We start from the raw sequence: 19,459 nt of genomic DNA on the forward strand, positions 1-19,459 counted from the left end.
TACACAGAAATATACATTATTGTCCATCTGTCTTACTTGGAATCTTAGTCCAAGAAGGCAGGGGTCTTTTCTGCCTTGGCCACTGCTGTATGCCCAGGGCCTGGCATGATGGTATACAGTAGGTGCCCAAAAATGGTTTCTGAGTGAATAGGAACCTATAATGAAGGGAATTTTTTTTCTGTATAGAATTTTGATGCTACATCTCCAATTAATATAGATCTGCCTAATAACTCAACATAAGCTCCTGCTCTACTTCAAATAAAAGTGATGCTTGTCCAATCAAATCATGTTGTTCAGGGTAACATGTGAAATGGTGAAGGGCCTTATAAGAAGTTTTTATAATGTATACTGAAACTTCACCTAATCCCCAACTGCTGAAAAAGAATGGACGCGGAGAATTAGACCATAAACCGAGTATCTAATTTAGAAAATGTAACCGTTTTAATTTTGTCATTGTAAAGAGGTGTGTCTCAACTAGATTGTAACAAAATTACCACAGCTTATTCCAAAGGAAAATTTTAATACAAGAGATTTTAGAAAATTAAACACATTTGTTTAAAAATTCTATCCTGTAAACCGTAACGGAAGAGGGTAGTTAAGATAATACCACGTGTTTTGCAGCCCATCTGTGGGCTTCTCAGCCTTGCTTCCATCCAGACCATAGACTCCAGATTTGTCGCCGGTTCCCCCTCGAACAGACGGCTCACGGGGACCCACTCACGGGTCACCATGGAGCCTGTAGTCAAAAGAATTCTTCCACCACCAAGTCAGCATCTGATGAGTTAAGCAGTGTGTTTTACCAAATGGTGATGCTGGAGATGGTGCCGCTAAGGTTACAGAGGTAAAGACATTCTTTCCAGGATGGATCCCAGGTAATAAGAAGCCCTAATTAGCTCCACCACCCCCTCACTCCTGGCAATGCCCATTCTCCAGCTCATCTCAATGCTGGTTGTAAACCTGCGATCCCGTCTTCTGTGTCTTCCGTCCCAGCTGTTGCAAAGGTCGTCCCCTTGTATGGCCTCAAGCGATGGCAGAGAGAACTGCCGGAGGGGCATGGCCTCTCCCCTTGCAGTTCGTGAAGGCAGTGATGGGATCTGAGGGCAAGGGGGGCATCTTGGCAGGTCAGCTAGTGGTCTTCGGTGAGGATGGCAAATCATCCCTGTGCCACAAACAACTGAATCCCTGGACCATGAAACCCTCGTGGATCCGGACGTTCTTCTATTCTTCTAGTGGGGTTGCTCATCCTTGGTATAAGCTCACCCATCTTTTAGAAAAACCAGTTTTCTTTTTTTTTTTTTTGCTTCTCTTCAGAAATTGATTAAGTAAGGAAACCCATTCAATATGGTTGTTAGAACTGAGAACTACCAAAATCAGGCCCATTCCTGGCAGCAGGCAAGGGTGGCAAACGGGATGGTCTAAAATGCCGAGACGAACTGAGGGAGGGGCGTTTCCACTGCGGGCCGGACAGAGGGCTGCTCTGCTCAGAGCGTGGAGGTGGGCAGTGCTCCCTGCTCGCGCCTATCGATCCGGGAGCTGAAGTTTTCTTTTAGACACATAATCAAGACCACGTGTTAGGGAAACAGGAAAAATGAAATTTTTGGCAAGGTCAGATAAAATATCTAGTGCTGCAACTGTGCGATTAACACAGAAAGCCAATCTGAACAGCAGACACGTAAAGCAGCGACGTGCAATATTTTGAAAAATGATCGTTGCAAAAGGCCTTGCTCGTGAGCAGACACCTGCCTGCCGGGGGCACCCAGCCCGGGGGTAAGGTTCAGCATGGGTGGCACTGTCCGGAGGGGAACACTGAGGCAGAGTTGAGACAATTATTGCCTTTGGGGTAGCAGCTTGAGCGTGGCATGCTCCTTCGAGAAAGCTCTTAGCTCATCAGATGCTCCCGCTCAGGGTCCTTCTCTGACAGGTCTTGGAGGCTGCCCATCCCAGCTCCAGGCTGAGGATCCAGTCAGTGATACGCCCAGGCGAGATCCTCCTCCTAGAGGAAGGCGCCTCCTGTGCACGGGCGCTGGCACCAAGCTGCCGGGCTGAGGGATGAAGGATGCTGAAGGTGACTGGTTAGGAGAGGTCTGCTGGGACCTGAGAACGGGCTCTGGTTTCTAGGTGTGGGGCCAGCTGGCGGCTCCAGGCTGCACCCCTGTGAAGGTGAGCAGGTGAGGTACGGGGGCTGAGGCCTGGGACCCTGGGACCGGGCCCTCTGGTGGGCACACTCTCTCATGAGCAAAGAGGCCACCCCAGACCCCAGATGCCAGGGCGCTGGGTGTCAGGAGACAAAAGCAGCAAAGCTTCGGATCCCCTGGGCTGCCCGGAGGGACTTCTTTCCTGTTTCCGGGCCCAAAATCTGGGGATGAATTCTCGGGCCTCCAGTGCCCGCTGCCTCTCGGAACCGGCTGCAGCTGTGTTACCAGTTCCGGGGTGTAAATAACTTTGACTGCCTCTGTGTTCTGAAAGGCACAACACAGCCTGGCAGTGCTGTCGAATCCAGCGGTTATCAAAGAAGGCATCCTAACAGGCCCCGAGCGACCACACCTGGTCCACACACCCCGGCTCACCAGCCTCTCTCTCACTGCTCGCGCCTCTTGCCAGGACTCACAGGATGGTACCCTGTCTCTGCAGCTCCGTCAGTGATCCTTCTGTGGCCAGGAAGCCCTTAGATGGGCCAGGCTATGGTGTTCACGGTGACCTCCGTGAGGTGCAACAGCCTCTTGGGAAAGCCGCCTCTTCCCCCAGGGCCTGACTGTAGAGAGATCTGTGCAGTTTCGAGCCAGGATTCCACAGGGGCTGTGGAGCGGTGGCCGAGAAAGCTGGTGAGGTATACACCAGCCTCAGCCCTCACTCCCTGGGAGCTCTGGTTTTCTCTTAAGGAGAGATGTCTCTGCTTTTTCTGTGAGATGCGAACGGAGCTGGACCTGGCTGGGCTTCCATCCCAACCCGGCTGAAGCCACCCCTGAACAGCCTGCTGGACTGTGCTCTGGGGACTTGAAGGGGGTGCTTCCTGCTCCCAAGGCAGGTGGGGCGCCAAGAGGGTCAAGGCCTTCTGGAGACAGAGGGCCCTTCTGTTCCTTTCTGAAGAATGGGGAGCGCTTTCTTAGGTGCTAAAGAATCTTTGATCAAGGAGACAGAAGCCAGCGTCAGCTGGTCCTTTGTTGGGGGGCTGTCTTTCACCTGATGGGTCTCGGGGGCAGGGGGGACATCCTGCCTTCTGACTTAGATTGGGGGTGGATGCACAGATGATGACACGGCCTCGGGGGGTGGCATTCTGTGAGCCACATCCCAGCCTGGACCTCAGGGTTTTGTTCTCTTTCTCCAGGAGCTGGTGGTCTGCCCCTTCTAAGTCCACCCCACCGCCCTGGTGAGCAGGGCTCTCTCATGGCAGAACATTCCATGTGACTCCAGAGGTAAGGCTGGAGGAGGAGCTGTGATGTGCATGTCACATGCGTATCTGAGCTGAAACCAGACGGACTGAAGATCGGGGTTTCTGCAGGGTCACAGAAACGGGGGCACAGAGGGCAAGCAGCCTGGAGGGGCCCCGCAGGGCCCCTAGGAACATGCTTTCTACAACCCGCGTGTGGGAGGGCAGGGCAAGCTTCCCATGAATAATTAAGCTTTAAAAACAGGAAGGCAGAGCTGCTCCTTTCCAAATACAGGCCGAGAGTGCTCTCATGTCTCCCTCCCGCTCAGCATCTGTCTGCTGTAGCTCTGGGTACCTTTTTTTGCTGTTTTTTCACTCCATGCACAGAACGTCAAAGCCGCTTCTTGGTGGGGTAGCTGGAGAAGGTGAGGCTAGAAATCGTTCTCAGATGTGTTTGGGGTCAGGCGCCAACACAGCCTGGCTGATCAGAACCCTGGAGAATGTTGGGGCGCTGGATCTATTCTGGGTCTCACGTGAACAGAGAGACGACACCCTGGGTTCAGATCTGCAGCCATCAGCTGGCCTCAAAGTGACCCCTGTGGAGGGCCCCACGTGTGGGGCAGAGCTCTGGGGCAGCTGGAACTTCCAGATGGTCCCGGAGGCCTGGGTGGAGGAGGGCTCTATGTTCACGGCAGTGCTCTGGGGCGTGGGATTCCAGCACGGTGCATGCGCAGTGGATCCCTGGGCACACGAGGGGGAAACCAACCATGCTGCCTTTCTGGGACACGCTGTCCCTTGGGTCCTCTGACCCCCACAGGCCGACAGCAGGGCCCCCACGTACACACACTGCCACCTCCATCCATGCAGGACAGCCGGCTCGTGTCGCTCCCCTGGGCCTAGCTCACCAGGTAGAATGTCCCCTCTGAAGTTGCTGCAGCCTCCTTGAGTCCCTGGAGGGCCGTGTGCAAACGTCAGTTCTGACACGCCTCCCTCTGGTGAGCACGGGGCGTGCGGCACAGCCCTTCCAGGGTTTCCACTACAGGCTCGATGATGACCCACATTGCTCACCCAGGCATGGGCTGAGGTGTGCTCAGCCCTCTGCTTTTCACACATTTATACCGCTTTTTGGTCCTTTGTATCAGCAGCTGAGGGTGACTCCTACCCAGGGTGGGGAAGAGTTCCACGTTTCTGGATGTTAAAACTGGCCAAACAGCTCTGGTCCCACGGGGGGACCTGATGCTGTTCTCCTCCTGTTCCCAACTGCTGCTGCTGCTGGTGGGGTGCTCTCTGAATGGGGGGAGCAGAGGGGTCAATCTTGGGATGCACCCAGCGCCCTGCTCCCATCGAGAGCATACTGGCCAACAACACATGTGCTGTCTTTAGGGGACAATCATGATTTGTTCAGAGTGAGTCACATTCACCCAAGTTCACAGAGAGTCACGCTGAGCTCCACAGAACCCCCAGAGGCCCACAGAAGCTTCTGAAGTGCTTCCCAGAACCGAGTCTTTCAAAGCCTTGAGGACTCCTCTTGGCTTTGGTGGCCAAGGCCACCAACCCCTAGATAGCTCAGGGCTTTCTGGTTCAGGTCACTAGGTTGCTGCTGATGGCTGGCCTGACCAGGTACATGTAGGCTTCCTACAGGGGCCAGTCCTTCCAGAACCAACCAGAGAGGAGGTAGGAAGTTCTCCAAGAGCCACAGTTCCTCATCCCTAATGGCGCTGCTGCACGAAGGCCACGGGGCTGTCTCCCTGGAACCTGGTGGCAAGAATTAGGGTGTCTACTGATCCCTGGTGGGGCATATGTGGAAAGGAACTAGCTCCCCCTCCGTGTTCATAGGTTGTAGCAGGCAATTACATTAAACGGGGGTAGGGAAGTAACAGTCATTCGAATTCCCACGTGGGAAAGAGTCAAGAGGTGAATGAAACTTCTGACCAAATGAGACAGACTTGTGCATCGCGACCAGGGGGCTCTGACTCTGAGCCCTCCAGTTGGCCTCTGGGCTGGAGGAAGGGGAATGCCTGGCCCTTGAGGCCCAAGGCGGGGCGCGGGGAGAGCAGAGCCCACGTGCCCACATCCGTCCAGCGAGGAGCCGCCCTGCTCTCACACAGCCCAGTTTAATCGGGGTGTCACACGCCTGGCAGGGCAGGTGTGCTCTCTGGGGTTCACCGGTGGGGGTAGGGTGGTCCCTCCGAGGTGGCAGGGGCCAGCTGCCGTGGCCGGGGTGGAGACGGCTGGCGCAGCACGTAGGGCCCAAGTCCAGGGTACCGGCGAGGTCAGAGGTCACCGCTCTGGGGCTCCACGTTGCGTGTCTCCCTGGGGTGCCCTCGGGCCAGCTTGGGGAAGCGGGAAGCCACTTTGGGCTGGCTGTTCTTGGTTAGTGCGTCTCCGGGAGGGGTGATGTCGCTGTAAGACAGAGTGGGGAGAATCGGGGTAAGTCAGGAGCTCTGAGGGCAACTGGTCACAGGCAGGGCAGCCGCTGGGAGCTGAGGGGGGAGAGGGGAGCAGCGGGAGTGGCTCAGGGCCACGGCGGCTGCCTGGCTGGGTGGCGAGAACAACCTGGAGAAATAAACCTCCTCTCTGCCGTGACCAGCACAGTTGTGGGGCCGCAGTTCCGGACCCTCTTTTAAGTCGATGAAAGAAGATTCTGGTCTTGGCTTTCTTCTCACCGTTTTCACTGATCTTCCAGCAAAGGCACATTTCAAAGAGAAAAGAAAAAAACTGCTCTGGAGAACATTGCATTTAAAAGTCAAAAGATGCGAAAACCCAGGAGACGGAATTCCGGTGGAGTCGATCCTAAAAGAATAATCAGAGGTCTGCCCACGTCTAATTGTAAGGGCGTTCACGACAGCACTGCGTGAACGAGCCAAAAATGGGGAACTACTTGCGATTCCAGTGTGAGGGGCTCGCTGGTCCTGGATATAAAGCCCTCACATCGCAAGACGGCGGCAGCCCACGAACAAGGGAACAGACGTGCGTTTACGGGCCACTGAGGGTGTACACTTCTGCAGACCTAAAAAATACAACCTAAAAGCTGAGAGTTATGTTTTATTCATTGGGAATGTTTGGACTTCAAGCTGAGAGAAAGCATCTCAAGTGTCCCTGAGAGAGCTGCTCCGAGGAGGGGAGCCAGGTTATATATATTAAAAGAAGTTTTGCAACAAAGGGCAGGCAGTCTGAATGTCAAAAAGTTGTTGTTGTTGTTTAAAGAAAACCAGGTATCCCAAGTTAAGGGATTTAGCACTTTTCTATGTACGGGAAGATGCAAGAGCCCGGGCTGACTCTTCCTTTGAAATCATTCCTTTGATGTGCACCTCAGCCGTCTGGGGCCAGTATCGAGTTTCCTCATCCTGAGTTTCCCAGGGGCTCACAGTAAGGAGTGCCGGCAATCTGATGGCTGCTAGATGGTGGGTATTCTTTCCTTCCTGAGTTTCCTCAGGGGGGTCACCATCCATAATTACTGATGCCTATGACAGTCTTTGTTTATTGATATGGCAGGAAATATTCCATTTCTCAATTCCAACCCACGTTACAGCACAGTAGAAGGGGTATACAGAAAACACCTGAAGGATATACTTGTTTACTCCATGAATCTTTGCACACCCACGTGGGCCAAGCACTGTGCAAGGCACTAGGGGTAAACAGCAAAATTGATTCTTCCAGACCCTGTGGAGCTCACAGTCCGAAGGAGGGCTAAAAGCATCATGCGCTCACTCTAAGACTTAGGGTACAAAGCCTGCCTGAGTGGGGAGTCCCAAGCAAGGCAGGAAGGGCCTGGGATAGGGGGTGGGGCCCCGAGGCTCTGGGCACAGGAGCAGTGGGTGGAGGCAGCAGCTGGAGGACTCAAGAAGGTGATGTCCCTGGTCTGGTTGCATTTGAAGTGCCCACTGCCAAGGTCACTGCTCCAAGCACACAGGGCCAGGGCTGTGAACGTACAGGTGGTGAACTCGGTCTTATTTCCCACAGCTGCTGCACGCTAGCACACACTGAGATGTCTTACAGTTCTGGAGGCCGGCAGGCCTCAGTGGGTGTGATGAGGCCACATTCAAGATGTACCGGACTTCTCTGGTGGCTCAGAGGTTAAAGCATCTGCCCACAATGAGGGAGACCTGAGTTTGATCCCTGGGTGGGGAAGATCCCCTGGAGAAGGGAATGGCTACCCACTCCAGTATTCTGGCCTGGAGAATCCCATGGACAGAGGAGCCTGGAGGGCTACAGTCCACAGGGTAGCAAAGAATCGGACATGACTGAGCGACTTCACTCAAGATGTACCAGTGTGTGTGCTCAGTCATGTCTGATTCTCTGACACCATGGGCTGTATATCCTACCAGACTCCTCGGTCCATGGGATTCCCAGGCAAGAATACTGCAGTGGGTTGCCATTTCCTTCTCCGGGGGATCTTCCCGACCCAGGGACTGTACCTGCATCTCCCGCGTTGGCAGGTGGGTTCTTCACTGCTGAGCCACCTGGTGAGAGAGTCAATTCCTAGGCAGGTTGATAAGAAATCCGGGGTCCCCGAGGAGGAGATAAGGGTCTGGAATTCTCAAGGGGGAAAGGACAAACGTCTTTTTTTCTCCTCTACATTCCTTAGTCTTAGTCATGTAATACAGTTTTTTCTTTAAGCCCAGAACTGATGATTACACAACAAACAACTCAGCTTAAGGATTATATAACAACACTGTCTCCTGCTTGAGGACAGTTTCTCCTTCCTGAAAAGCTTCCGACTGATCCTGTTATCTTAAAATGTATATTATGGGAGTGAGTCTTATTGCCAAATTCAGACTTAAATTGAAGAAAGTAGGGAAAACCACTAGACCATTCAGGTATGACCTAAATCAAATCCCTTATGATTGTACAGTGGAAGTGAGAAATAGATTAAAGTGACTAGATCTGATAGAGTACCTGATGAACTATGGATGGAGGTTCATGACATTGTACAGGAGACAGGGATTAAGACCATCCCCATGGAAAAGAAATGCAAAAAAGCAAAATGGCTGTCTGGGGAGGCCTTATAAATAGCTGTGAAAAGGAGAGAAGAGAAAAACAAAGGAGAAAAAAAAGATATTCCCATTTGAATGCAGAGTTCCAAATAATAGTAAGGAGAGATAAAAAAGCCTTCCTCAGTGATCAATGCAAAGAAATAGAGGAAAACAATAGAATGGGAAAGACTAGAGATCTCAAGAAAATTAGAGATACCAAAGGAACATTTCATGCAAAGATGGGCTCGATAATGGAAATGGTATGGACCTAACAGAAGATACTAAGAAGAGGTGGCAAGAATACACAGAAGAACTGTACAAAAAAAATCTTCACGATCCAGATAATCACGATGGTGTGATCACTCACCTAGAGCCAGACATCCTGGAATGTGAAGTCAAGTGGGCCTTAGGAAGCATCACTACGAACAAAGCTAGTGGAGGTGATGGAATTCCAGTTGAGCTATTTCAAGTCCTGGAAGATGATGCTGTGAAAGTGCTGCACTCAATATGCCAGCAAATTTGGAAAACTCAGCAGTGGCCACAGGACTGGAAAAAGTCAGTTTTCATTCCAATCCCAAAGAAAGGCAATGCCAAAGAATGCTCAAACTACCACACAATTGCACTCATCGCACACGCTAGTAAAGTAATGCTCAAAATTTTCCAAGCCAGGCTTCAGCAATACATGAACTGTGAACTTCCAGATGTTCAAGCTGGTTTTAGAAAAGGCAGAGGAACCAGAGATCAAATTGCCAACATCCGCTGGGTCATCGAAAAAGCAAGAGAGTTCCAGAAAAACATCTATTTCTGCTTTATTGACTATGCCAAAGCCTTTGACTGTGTGGATCACAAGAAACTGTGGAAAATTCTGAAAGAGATGGGAATACCAGACCACCTGATTGGCCTCTTGAGAAACCTATATGCAGGTCAGGAAGCAACAGTTAGAACTGGACATGGAACAACAGACTGGTTCCAAATAGAAAAGGAGTACATCAAGGCTGTATATTGTCACCCTGCTTATTTAACTTCTATGCAGAGTACATCAATGAGAAACGCTGGGCTGGGAGAAGCACAAGCTGGAATCAAGACTGCTGGGAGAAATATCAATAACCTCAGATATGCAGATGACACCACCCTTATGGCAAAAAGTGAAGAGCTAAAGAGCCTCTTGATGAAAGTGAAAGAGGACAGTGAAAAAGTTGGCTTAAGCTCAACATTCAGAAAACTAAGATCATCTGGTCCCACCACTTCATGGGAAATAGATGAAGAAACAGTGTCAGACTTTTTTTGGGCTCCAAAATCACTGCAGATGGTGACTGCAACCATGAAATTAAAAGCTGCTTACTCCTTGGAAGGAAAATTATGTCCAACCTAGATAGCATATTCAAAAGCAGAGACATTACTTTGCCAACAAAGGTCTGTCTAGTCAAGGCTGTGATTTTTCCTGTGGTCATGCATGGATGTGAGAGTTGGACTGTGAAGAAAGCTGAGCACCGAAGAATTGATGCTTTTGAACTGTGGTGTTGGAGAAGACTCTTGAGAGTCCCTTGGACTGCAAGGAGATCCAACCAGTCCATTCTGAAGGAGATCAGTCCTGGGTGTTCATTGGAAGGACCGATTCTGAAGCTGAAACTCCAGTACTTTGGCCACCTCATGCGAAGAGTTGACTCATTGGAAAAGACTGATGCTGGGAGGGATTGGGGGCAGGAGGAGAAGGGGATGACAGAGGATGAGATGGCTGGATGGGATCACCAACTCGATGCACAGGAGTTTGGGTGAACTCTGGGAGTTGGTGATGGACAGGGAGGCCTGGTGTGCTGCGATTCATGGGGTCGCAAAGAGTCAGACATGACTGGGTGACTGAACTGAACTGAACAACCTTGAGACATTCTTTTGATTTCTTGTAATAACCAGTTAAATTATATAACTCCCTTGCTTAGACTAGTGGGGGGGGGGGCACTCTCCATCCCTCTTCTGATGTCTGTGTCAGAAGCTTGCTCTGTCCCTTTTCTTACTTTAATAAAACTTTGCTACACAAAAGCTCTTGAGTGATCAAGCCTGGTCCCGAAGCTCAATCTCCTCCTTCAGAGATCAGGAATCCGACATCATTCACCATAAGCTATCACTGGGAAGCCCCGGAAGGCTCCAAGGGAGATTCTAAAGGCCAGAAGTTGACCTTTCCAGCCTTTCCAGGCACTCTACGGGTCACGGCTCCTGCCTCCATCTTCAAAGCCAGCAGTGCAGCCTCTTCAAATCTCTCTCCCCTTGACTCTCCTGCCCGGCTTGGGAGGTGAGGGCCTGTGGTCCCTGGAGGAGCCGGCTCCTCAGAGGACTGGAGAAAGGCCGGAGTGGAGGGACAGTTCTGAGTCATGGGGCCAGGGCTTTGGTACTTCATTTGGCTTCTCCAAAGGCACCTACTATGTGAGGATCAGCAGAGGGGAGGGGGATAGGGGGGATTGCCTGCCCCTAAGCCTCCTGCCTGGGGCTGCCACTCAGAGATGGCACTGTGGGAGTGAGGAGAGAGTGCACTGCGTTTCCTCAGGCAAGTGTCTCATCAGCTTGGAATGGCTTCTAGGGTAGAGTAAATATTTATCGGAAAGAATAGAAATCAGGATCTGGAAGTGCTCTCTCTGCACTCCCAACAGGCAAGATGTGCAATTATTAATAACTTAGATCTCTATGAATGGATAAAAAAAAAAGTTTCATCCATACAAAGCAATATGCAAGCCTTACAAGAAAAAATGAAATGCTGACATATGCAATAGTATAGTGTCCTCCTGCTAAATGAAACAAGCCAGCCACAAGGACAGATAACTGCATGATTCCAATTACAGGAGGTGTCCAAAATAGTCGAACTCAGAGGGGGATGAGGGAGGGGGTGAGTAGGGAGTTACTAATTGACAGGCAAAAATGTCTCAATTGACTTAAGTTCTAAACTCAAAATGGACTAAAGATCAGATACTATAAAACTCCCAGAGGAAAACACAGGCAGAACACTTTGAACATAAATCACAGCAGTATCTTATCTCCTAGAATAATCAAAATGAAAACAAAAATAAACAAATGGGACCTAGTGAAACTTAAAAAGGTTTTTTGCACAGCAAGGGAAACCATAAATAAAACCAAAAGACAACCCACAGAATGGGAGAACATATTTGCAAACAAAGCACCCAACAAGGGATTAATCGAAAAAATTTATGAACAGCTCATGTAGTTCTATGACAAAAAAACAACCCAGTCAAAAGATGGGCAGAAGACCTAAGTAGACATTTCCCCAAAGAAGACATACAGATGGCCAAGAGGTACATGAAAAGATGTTCAATATTGCTAGTTATTAGAGAAATGCAAATCAAAATTACAATGAGGTGTCACCTCACACTGATCAGAATGGCTAACATAAAAAATCTACAACCAACCAATGGTGGAGAGAGAACGTAGCCCTCCTACACTGTTGGTGGGAATGTAAATTGGTACAATCCCAACGGAGAACAGTATGGCGGTTCCTTAAAAATCTAAAAATAGACCTACTGTATGACCCTGCAATCCCATTTCTGGGCATTTATCTGGACAAAACCGTAATTTGAAAAGATATATACACCCTAATGTGGAAGGAATGATGCTAAAGCTGAAACTCCAGTCCTTTGGCCACCTCATGCGAAGAGTTGACTCATTGGAAAAGACTGTGATGCTGGGAGGGATTGGGGGCAGGAGGAGAAGGGGACGACAGAGGATGAGATGGCTGGATGGCATCACTGACTCGATGGATGTGAGTCTGAGTGAACTCCGGGAGTTGGTGATGGACAGTGAGGCCTGGCGTGCTGCGATTCATGGGGTCGCAAAGAGTTGGACATGACTGAGCGACTGAACTGAATGTTCACTGCAGCACTGTTTACAACAGCCAAGACATGGAAGCAACCTAAACGTCCATTGAGAAGGGAATGGATTAAAAAAAATGTGTGTGTGTGTATACATACATGCATACATTAATGTATATATATATTATATAAACATAATAAAGATATATGTGTCTATATACACACACAATGGATACAGCCGTGTCCACTACAGCTGCAAAGAATGAAATACTGTGCTCTGCAGCGACCTGGACAGACCTAGAGGTCATCGTACTTAGTGAAGGAAGTCAAAGACAAATATCATGTGGTATCACTTACATGTAAGCTAAAAAATGATACAAAGGAACTTATTTACAAAACCAAAACAGACTCAACAAGTCTGTTCTTCAACAGACTTGAAAAACCAACTTTTGGTTACCAAAGGAGAAACGTGTTTGGGGGCGGGGGGCAAATTAGGAATTTAGGATTAACGGATACACACTGCTATATGTAAAATAATCAACAAGGACCTACTATATAGCAGAGGAAACTCTACTCAATATTCTGTAATGACTTATCTGGGAAAAGAATCTTAAAAAAATGAACATACACCTGAAACCAAAACATTGTAGATCAACTATATTCCAATATAAAATTAAATTTTAAAACAGATGAGTTAAGTGCGAGATCTGTACAACACTACCTACAGTCAACAGTCCTGCATTTGACTTTTTACATTGGAGTGTAATTGTTTTACAGTGTTTCTGCTGTACAACAACGCAAATCAGCTACACATATCCCCTTCCTCTTGAGCCTCCCTCGCCCTCCGGGGTCATCAGAGCATGGAGCTGAGCTCCTTGTGTTATATAGCAGCTTCCTGCTGGGTGGGTGGGTGGGTGCTGGTGTGTGTGTGTCAACGCTGGTCTCGCAATTCCTCATCGTTTACAGCCTTTGTGAGCCACCTGCACTGCTGAGATTTAAAGGAGGGGTGTGTTTCTCACCTGGCCCCATCAATAGAAATCAGGCCACCAAGAAGCTCTTTTTACCTCCTGCTGACGATGATGTTATAATAAAGCGGGCTGGTGAGTCTGGGTCTGGGCAGGAGCAGAACCACTGAGCAAGGCAAAATTATGTTCCTCATCTACCCGATTCTGTTTTAATGCGGAAGGTCTGTCTACCCCAGGGCTTCCACAGTGGCTCAGTGGTAAAGAATCTGCCTGCCAATGCTGGACACATGGATTCAATCCCTGGGTTGGGAAGGTCCCCTGGAGGAAGCAGATAACCCACTCTAGTACTCGTGCCTGGAAAATCCCATGGACAGAGAAAGGAGCCTGGCGGGCTACAGTACAAGTAGTTGCAAAGAGTCAGACAAGACTGAGCACACATGTCTACCCCAATTTTGCAGACAAGAAAAGAGGGGTATGGAGGGCAAGAAAGGCCCCACGTCCATCATAAGAATAGATCCTAAAGGTGTATGGAATAATAGAAACCCCATATTCAAAGGCAGAAGACCTAGGTGCCTTCACTTAGACCCCTTAGGACCTTAGAGGAAGATACATCTCCTCCCCAAGACTCAGTTTTCTGATCTGTGAAATGGGTATAATATTGGTTCTCCCTACTGTTTATGTATCATTCAACACATATGAATTGAATCTGTTATAAATAGGAATATAACTGGCTCCTTAAGACCCCAGGATCTCTGAGATAAAATTCAGAGGCACAGGCAAATTCTAGCCAGCAAAATCTTAAGAACTCTGATGGCTGAGGCATCAATATATCAAAGGAAGTGGGTAGAAGTTTTTATAAAGATTTTACAAATGACAGAAATAAACCTCAAGGGAGTTCCTTGGTGGTCCAGTGGTTAAGACTCCATACTTTCACTATAGGGGGTGTGGGTCAGATCCCTGGTTGGGGAACTAAGATCCCACAAGCTGCATGGCATGGCCGAAATAAAAGGAAAATAATATACCTCCCATTCCTTTTACTACCACAGCTCAAGTCTTCCATCTGTCTGTCCTGGGGGCAGGAGACGGAGAAAGAAACCTTCTCTGAAGAGATCAGACTAGGTTTTCTGGAAGAGGAGCCCTAAAATTTACAGAGACAGAAGAGCTCTGGGATTTGGCAGGGCTGTTTCGAGACAGCTTAAGGAAATAAGTGAGCAAACAGGTGGATCCATCGGGGAACAAGGGTGGAAAAATCGTGACCCTCCTGTAAAGGAAGATCAAACCACCGTTTCCCTTGAGATAAGGCCAGACCCTGTGCTAAACTCTGGGGACATCAAGACAACAGTTTCTACCCTTAAGTTACTCAAAACAGGGGCAGGGGTGGCGGAGGGAGAGGGGGAAATGATGAAGAATATACACAGAGGTAGAGTCGGGCTGGGAGGGTCTCTGGAGGGGGCCTGAGCACTGAGGTAGGGTGGTGGGGGGGAAGGTAAGGCTCAGTGGAGTAGAGGGGGATGGAAAGGGCTTTCTGGGCAGGAAGAGCAGCCAGCAAAAGACTCCATGGGGAGCAAGACAGGTGGTGGGGCCTGCAGCTGCCCAAGTCTGCGTGGGCCAGGAAGGCCCCCAGGTGATGTAGACACCTCTGGTCTACATGAGTTCTACAAACTACCTCTTCAAAGGTGGGGACCCAGTCAGCCCGTGGCAAGCGATGACTTTTGGGCCACATCACAAGCATGAAGGATCTTAGTTCCTCCACCAGGCACCAAACCTGCACCCTCTGCTGTGAAGTGGAGTCCTAACCACTGGACTGCCAGCAAAGAAGGCCCGAGATGACGTCTTAATGGCAACAAAACTCAACCTCAGGTTGTCAATTTGCCAACTAAGGAGACATAAGACACATGAGCACAATCCAACTATTTGCAAAGGTGAGGGGAGGTCTTACTACTTTGCTTGTGGTTCCTCCTGCTTAGAGAACACGCCCTCTGGGACAAGTTCCAGACCACACATGGGACGGTCAGAACCAATGGTCTAGATGACCTTGAGGCTCCTCTGGTACCAGGCGGAGCACGCCACACTGGGGATATGATTCTCAGGGCTATGGCTTCTTTATCCTGGAGATCAGGGTCACCCTGCCCGGAGCTGTGATGGGAACATGGAGCCATGTTTCCTGAATACTGCCTTATCATCTCTGATGCTTTAACCTCCCACCTCTTCATTATCTGCACACCTCCTATATAATACCCAAGATTTTTCTTCACCTCTGTTTTTAGGTTACTTTGGCTTATGCAAAATCATCCATAAACATAGATGTAAGCATATTAATATTAAATTAAAAAAAAAAAAAAAAAACCATTTCCTAGATATCACCACTGGCTCATTTACCACCCCAAATGGTTGTTCCCTCCTTCAAAATGTGTATTCTTGGTAACATGGGTAAATCTCAAAGGCGTTCTGCTAAATGACAGAAGCCAGACTCAGAGGCTGCACCTCACCTGATTCCTTCCTAAGACATTCTGGAAAAGGCAAAAGTATAGGGACAGAAGCCGCAGCGGCGGGCGCCAGAGACTGGCTACAGACAGGCACTGGGGGGTCCTGGGGGCTGTTCCGGTGGTGCTGTGACCCTGCGCATCCTTCAAAACTCACAGAACTATGTAATGAAAAGGGGAAATGCTACCACATGAAAATTTTACTTCAGTCTTAAGAAGCCTGGCTGAGAAAGGCTGTATTTAAAAATCTCTACCTTTTCTGCATGAAGGAGCACCTTGCATCCAGGAGACAGTGACCTCACCCATTTCCACAGCTAAGAAGGGCAGGAACCATGGGGACAGAAATTCTCGGACTCTGTCATTTACCAGCTGACTGCCTGGATGGTCACTGATGCGCCCTGGGACTGAGATTCCTCACCTGTAAGAAGGGATCGCATCACAGTGAAAAGACAACTCAATCAACAAACGGGCAAAGGATGTGAATAGCCAACACGCAGAGGACCAAGAAGCACACGGAAAGATGCTCAACATCCTTATCAGGAAATGTACATCAAGACCACAATAGGAGGGACGTCCCTGGCGGCCCAGTGGCTAAGAATCCGCCTTCCGGTGTCGGGGGAAGGTGAGCCCTTGTCAGGGAACTAAGATCCCATATGCCTTGAGGCAACTAAGCCTGAGAGCCACAACTACCGAGCCTGCGTGCTTTAACTAGAGAGAAGCCGTGCGCCGCATGAGGCCACGCGCTCCAACAAGACCCCACGAGCTGCAACTAAGACCTGATACAGCCGAAAAGAAATACGTTAAAAAACCCCAACAAAATAAGACACGACTTCACACCCACCGGGATGGTGACTGTTGAAAAGACAGGTAAGTGCCAGCAAAGATGGGAAATCAGAACCCGGCCACACTGCCAGTAGGGACATTAAATTGTGCAGCTTTGGAAAACAGTCTGGCAATTCTTCAGATGGTTAAACACAGAATGACCATGTGATCCGGCGATTCTTCTTGGTATACACCCTGGAGAAATGAAAACATGTCCACGTAGAAACTAGTATATGAATGCGGAAAACAGCATCATTTATAACAGCCAGAACTTAGAAATAATGCAAATGTGTATCGGTGGAATGGATGAACAGAACGTGGTTTTTCCACTCAATGGAATTTTACTCAGCCACAGGAGGCATGAATCATTGATACGGCTGAAGGTGGCAGAATATACCACACACCAAAAGGCCGCTCTGCATACTGACTGTTTTGGGGTTAAAGGCACTTGAAAGGAAGTGAATGCAAGCAAACACTCTGACCTTCCCATTTTTCATTAAAGCAGCAGACAGAATTCCCAAGTGAAAGACGTCCTCACCACACCAGAAGGAAAGTCACGCTCTCACTGTTGAGGATGAGAAGCTGAGATGGAGCGAATTCTGTACAAATAGGTCTTGTTAAAATTACTGTCTTCCTTGGCCCTACTCACACAGTTTAGTTACTTTTTCACAATTGATCCTTCCTGTTCACAAAATATAAAATCAGCTCAAGAAACAGCAGGTAGGTTTGGCCAGGCCATTTCTTTGGGTCTTCACTTCCTTACTAAGGCTCCCATGTCACACGACCCTTCTACAAACCTGGATGAGCTTCCCCTGTTCTTCCATCTTATGTCGGTTTGATTCAGACAAGGAGATCAAACCAGCCAGTCCTAAAGGAAATCAACCCTGAATGTCCACTGGAAGGACTGCTGCTGAAGCTGAAGCTCCAATACTTTGGCCACCTGATGTGAAGAGCTGGCTCATTAGAAAAGACCCTGATGCTGGGAAAGATTGTGGGCAGGAGGAGAAGGGGACGACAGAGGACGAGATGGTTGGATGGTATTACTGACTCGATGGACATGAGTTTGAGCAAGCGCTGGGAGCTGGTGATGGACAGGGAGGCCTGGTGTGCTGCAGTCTATGGGGTCACAAAGAGCTGGACACGACTTAGTGACTGAACGACAACAAAGGTGAGAAACCCCGAGAGAGGAGAGAGAAACCCTGCCCTCTCCATGTGCTACTGCGTGGATGAGCCTTGCAGCGGTGCTCGGTGAAGACGCCAGATGCAAAAATCCACATGATGATTCTGTTTCTATACGGTAAAACAGGGTAATCTCGAGAGACAAAGTAAATGTGTGTAATTTCCAGGAGCAAGCAAGGTGTGGGCTTTCTCTTCCAAGCGATAAAAATGCACTAAAAACAACGGTGGCGATGGCTGTGTATATGTGTGAATATACTAAAATCTGATTCAAAAAAATTTCATTATTTGGCTCCATGGGGCCCTAGTTACAGTCAGTGGGGTCTTGGTTGTGTTATGTGGGATCTTTCACCGCAGTGCACAGACTCTCCAGTTGGGGTGCACGGGCTCAGTAGTTGTGACACAGGCTCGGTTGCCCCACGGATGTGGGATTTTAGTTTCCTGACCAAGGACTGAACTGCGTCCCCTGCATTGCAGAGCAGATTCTTAACCACTGGACTACCAGGGAAGTCCCTACAGACGACTGACTTGTGTACATTTTAAATAGGTGAATTGTGTGTGAACTCTATTTTAGTAAGGCTGTTTTTAAAATGGCACATGTTAAAAAGCAGAAAAGAAGACGAGTATTACAGGATCTTCTCTGGAAGGCTGTTGACAGCTGAGGGACGCACTCTGTACTTGGATGGCTAGCTTGCAGAGAGGATGCTTAGTAAATGTCCCCTCTCTTCACCTGCTTCTCAACTCGGCTTTGGCCAGCCTCCAGTGTGGCTCACTCTCTCTCGGAGGGAACTGAGCCCAGTCATCACCGAGCCCTGTCAACCCTGTGGGGCTGCTGGAGCCATTTCCGGGGCCGTGAAGGGTTCGTCCTGGAGGCTCAGTTCCAACCAGCGGGCAGGAGACCAGGAAGGCAATGGTGCCATGGCTTCCTTCCCCAGGCCCGCAAGGTGCCGGCTGTCCTGAGCTGCAGAGACCCCCTGTCGCGGGGTTAGGGACCTTTCTGGGGATGTGGCTTCCCCAGGGCTGACACCTTACATGTGGCACTCAGCTCAGCTAGAACTGGGTCTTCAGCTGGAAGGCGGTGGACAAACAGCCTCCTGAGGTCTGATGGCTGCCCATGGAGACAGCCCAGACATCCCCAGGGTACCCTCTTCCTCTCCTCTCCTGCAGGTATGGGGGACCAGAGCTGAGCCCAGGAGCCCCTTCATCCTGCCTGCTCTCCCGTTCCTGAGATGTGTTCGGCATTTGTTCGGAAACTCACTCTCCAGTGCTGGCCACCATCAAGGCACCGAGGGAGACCAACCTTGTGAAAGTGGCCCCTGCCAGGAGCCCTGGAGAGGGGAGGACTATTTCTTTTAATAAGCCTCTGGGGGCACATTGGCATGGTGTTCCCGTTCCCAGCTCAGAGGTGAAATTGATCCAGTGGTCTCAACCACTCATCAGTGAAAGTGATTTCAAGGAGAGATTTGCTGTTCATTTCACTTAGGAAGTGGCTTTCGAGGGCCGGTCAATACTCCATTTGCTGGGAGCTGCCATCCAAGTGGCTGTGCCTTTAGCACTGATGGTCTGATCTTTGGGAACAACTTGAATTGGGGAGGGCACATCTATCACTGGGGGACCGCACACCCCATTTCAGCAAATCCCGTACTGTAGTCTCAGGATCTTTCTTGCGTGATTTCAGTAGTGCTCTGATGGGATTGCTGCTCTCTGTTGATATATTTCTAACATTTCAACTTTCGGCTTTTCTACTCTGAGTTCTGGCCCGGGGGTTACACACACACACAGGTTAAAAAAGGGAAGAAGGAGGAGGGGACACTCACACGGTGATCCAATGGCTAAGACTCCGTCCATGCTCCCAATG

At 49.5% G+C, this 19,459-nt stretch overlaps 1 protein-coding gene across 2 annotated transcripts in view; it reads right to left on the reverse strand.

The window, feature by feature from the left end:
• Positions 1 to 419: 419 nt before the first annotated feature.
• The window catches only part of SNX29 (sorting nexin 29), a 600,629-nt gene continuing 581,589 nt past the window's right edge, over positions 420 to 19,459 (reverse strand). For both annotated transcript variants that reach the window (XM_027527872.1, XM_027527873.1), the window contains one exon: positions 420 to 5,770. In XM_027527872.1, the coding sequence (XP_027383673.1) occupies positions 5,641 to 5,770 (130 nt within the window). In that variant the 3' untranslated portion in view covers positions 420 to 5,640. The remainder of the gene's footprint in view (positions 5,771 to 19,459) is intronic.

Source organism: Bos indicus x Bos taurus, chromosome 25, assembly GCF_003369695.1.
Source record: "Bos indicus x Bos taurus breed Angus x Brahman F1 hybrid chromosome 25, Bos_hybrid_MaternalHap_v2.0, whole genome shotgun sequence".
Taxonomy (NCBI): Eukaryota; Metazoa; Chordata; class Mammalia; order Artiodactyla; family Bovidae; genus Bos; species Bos indicus x Bos taurus.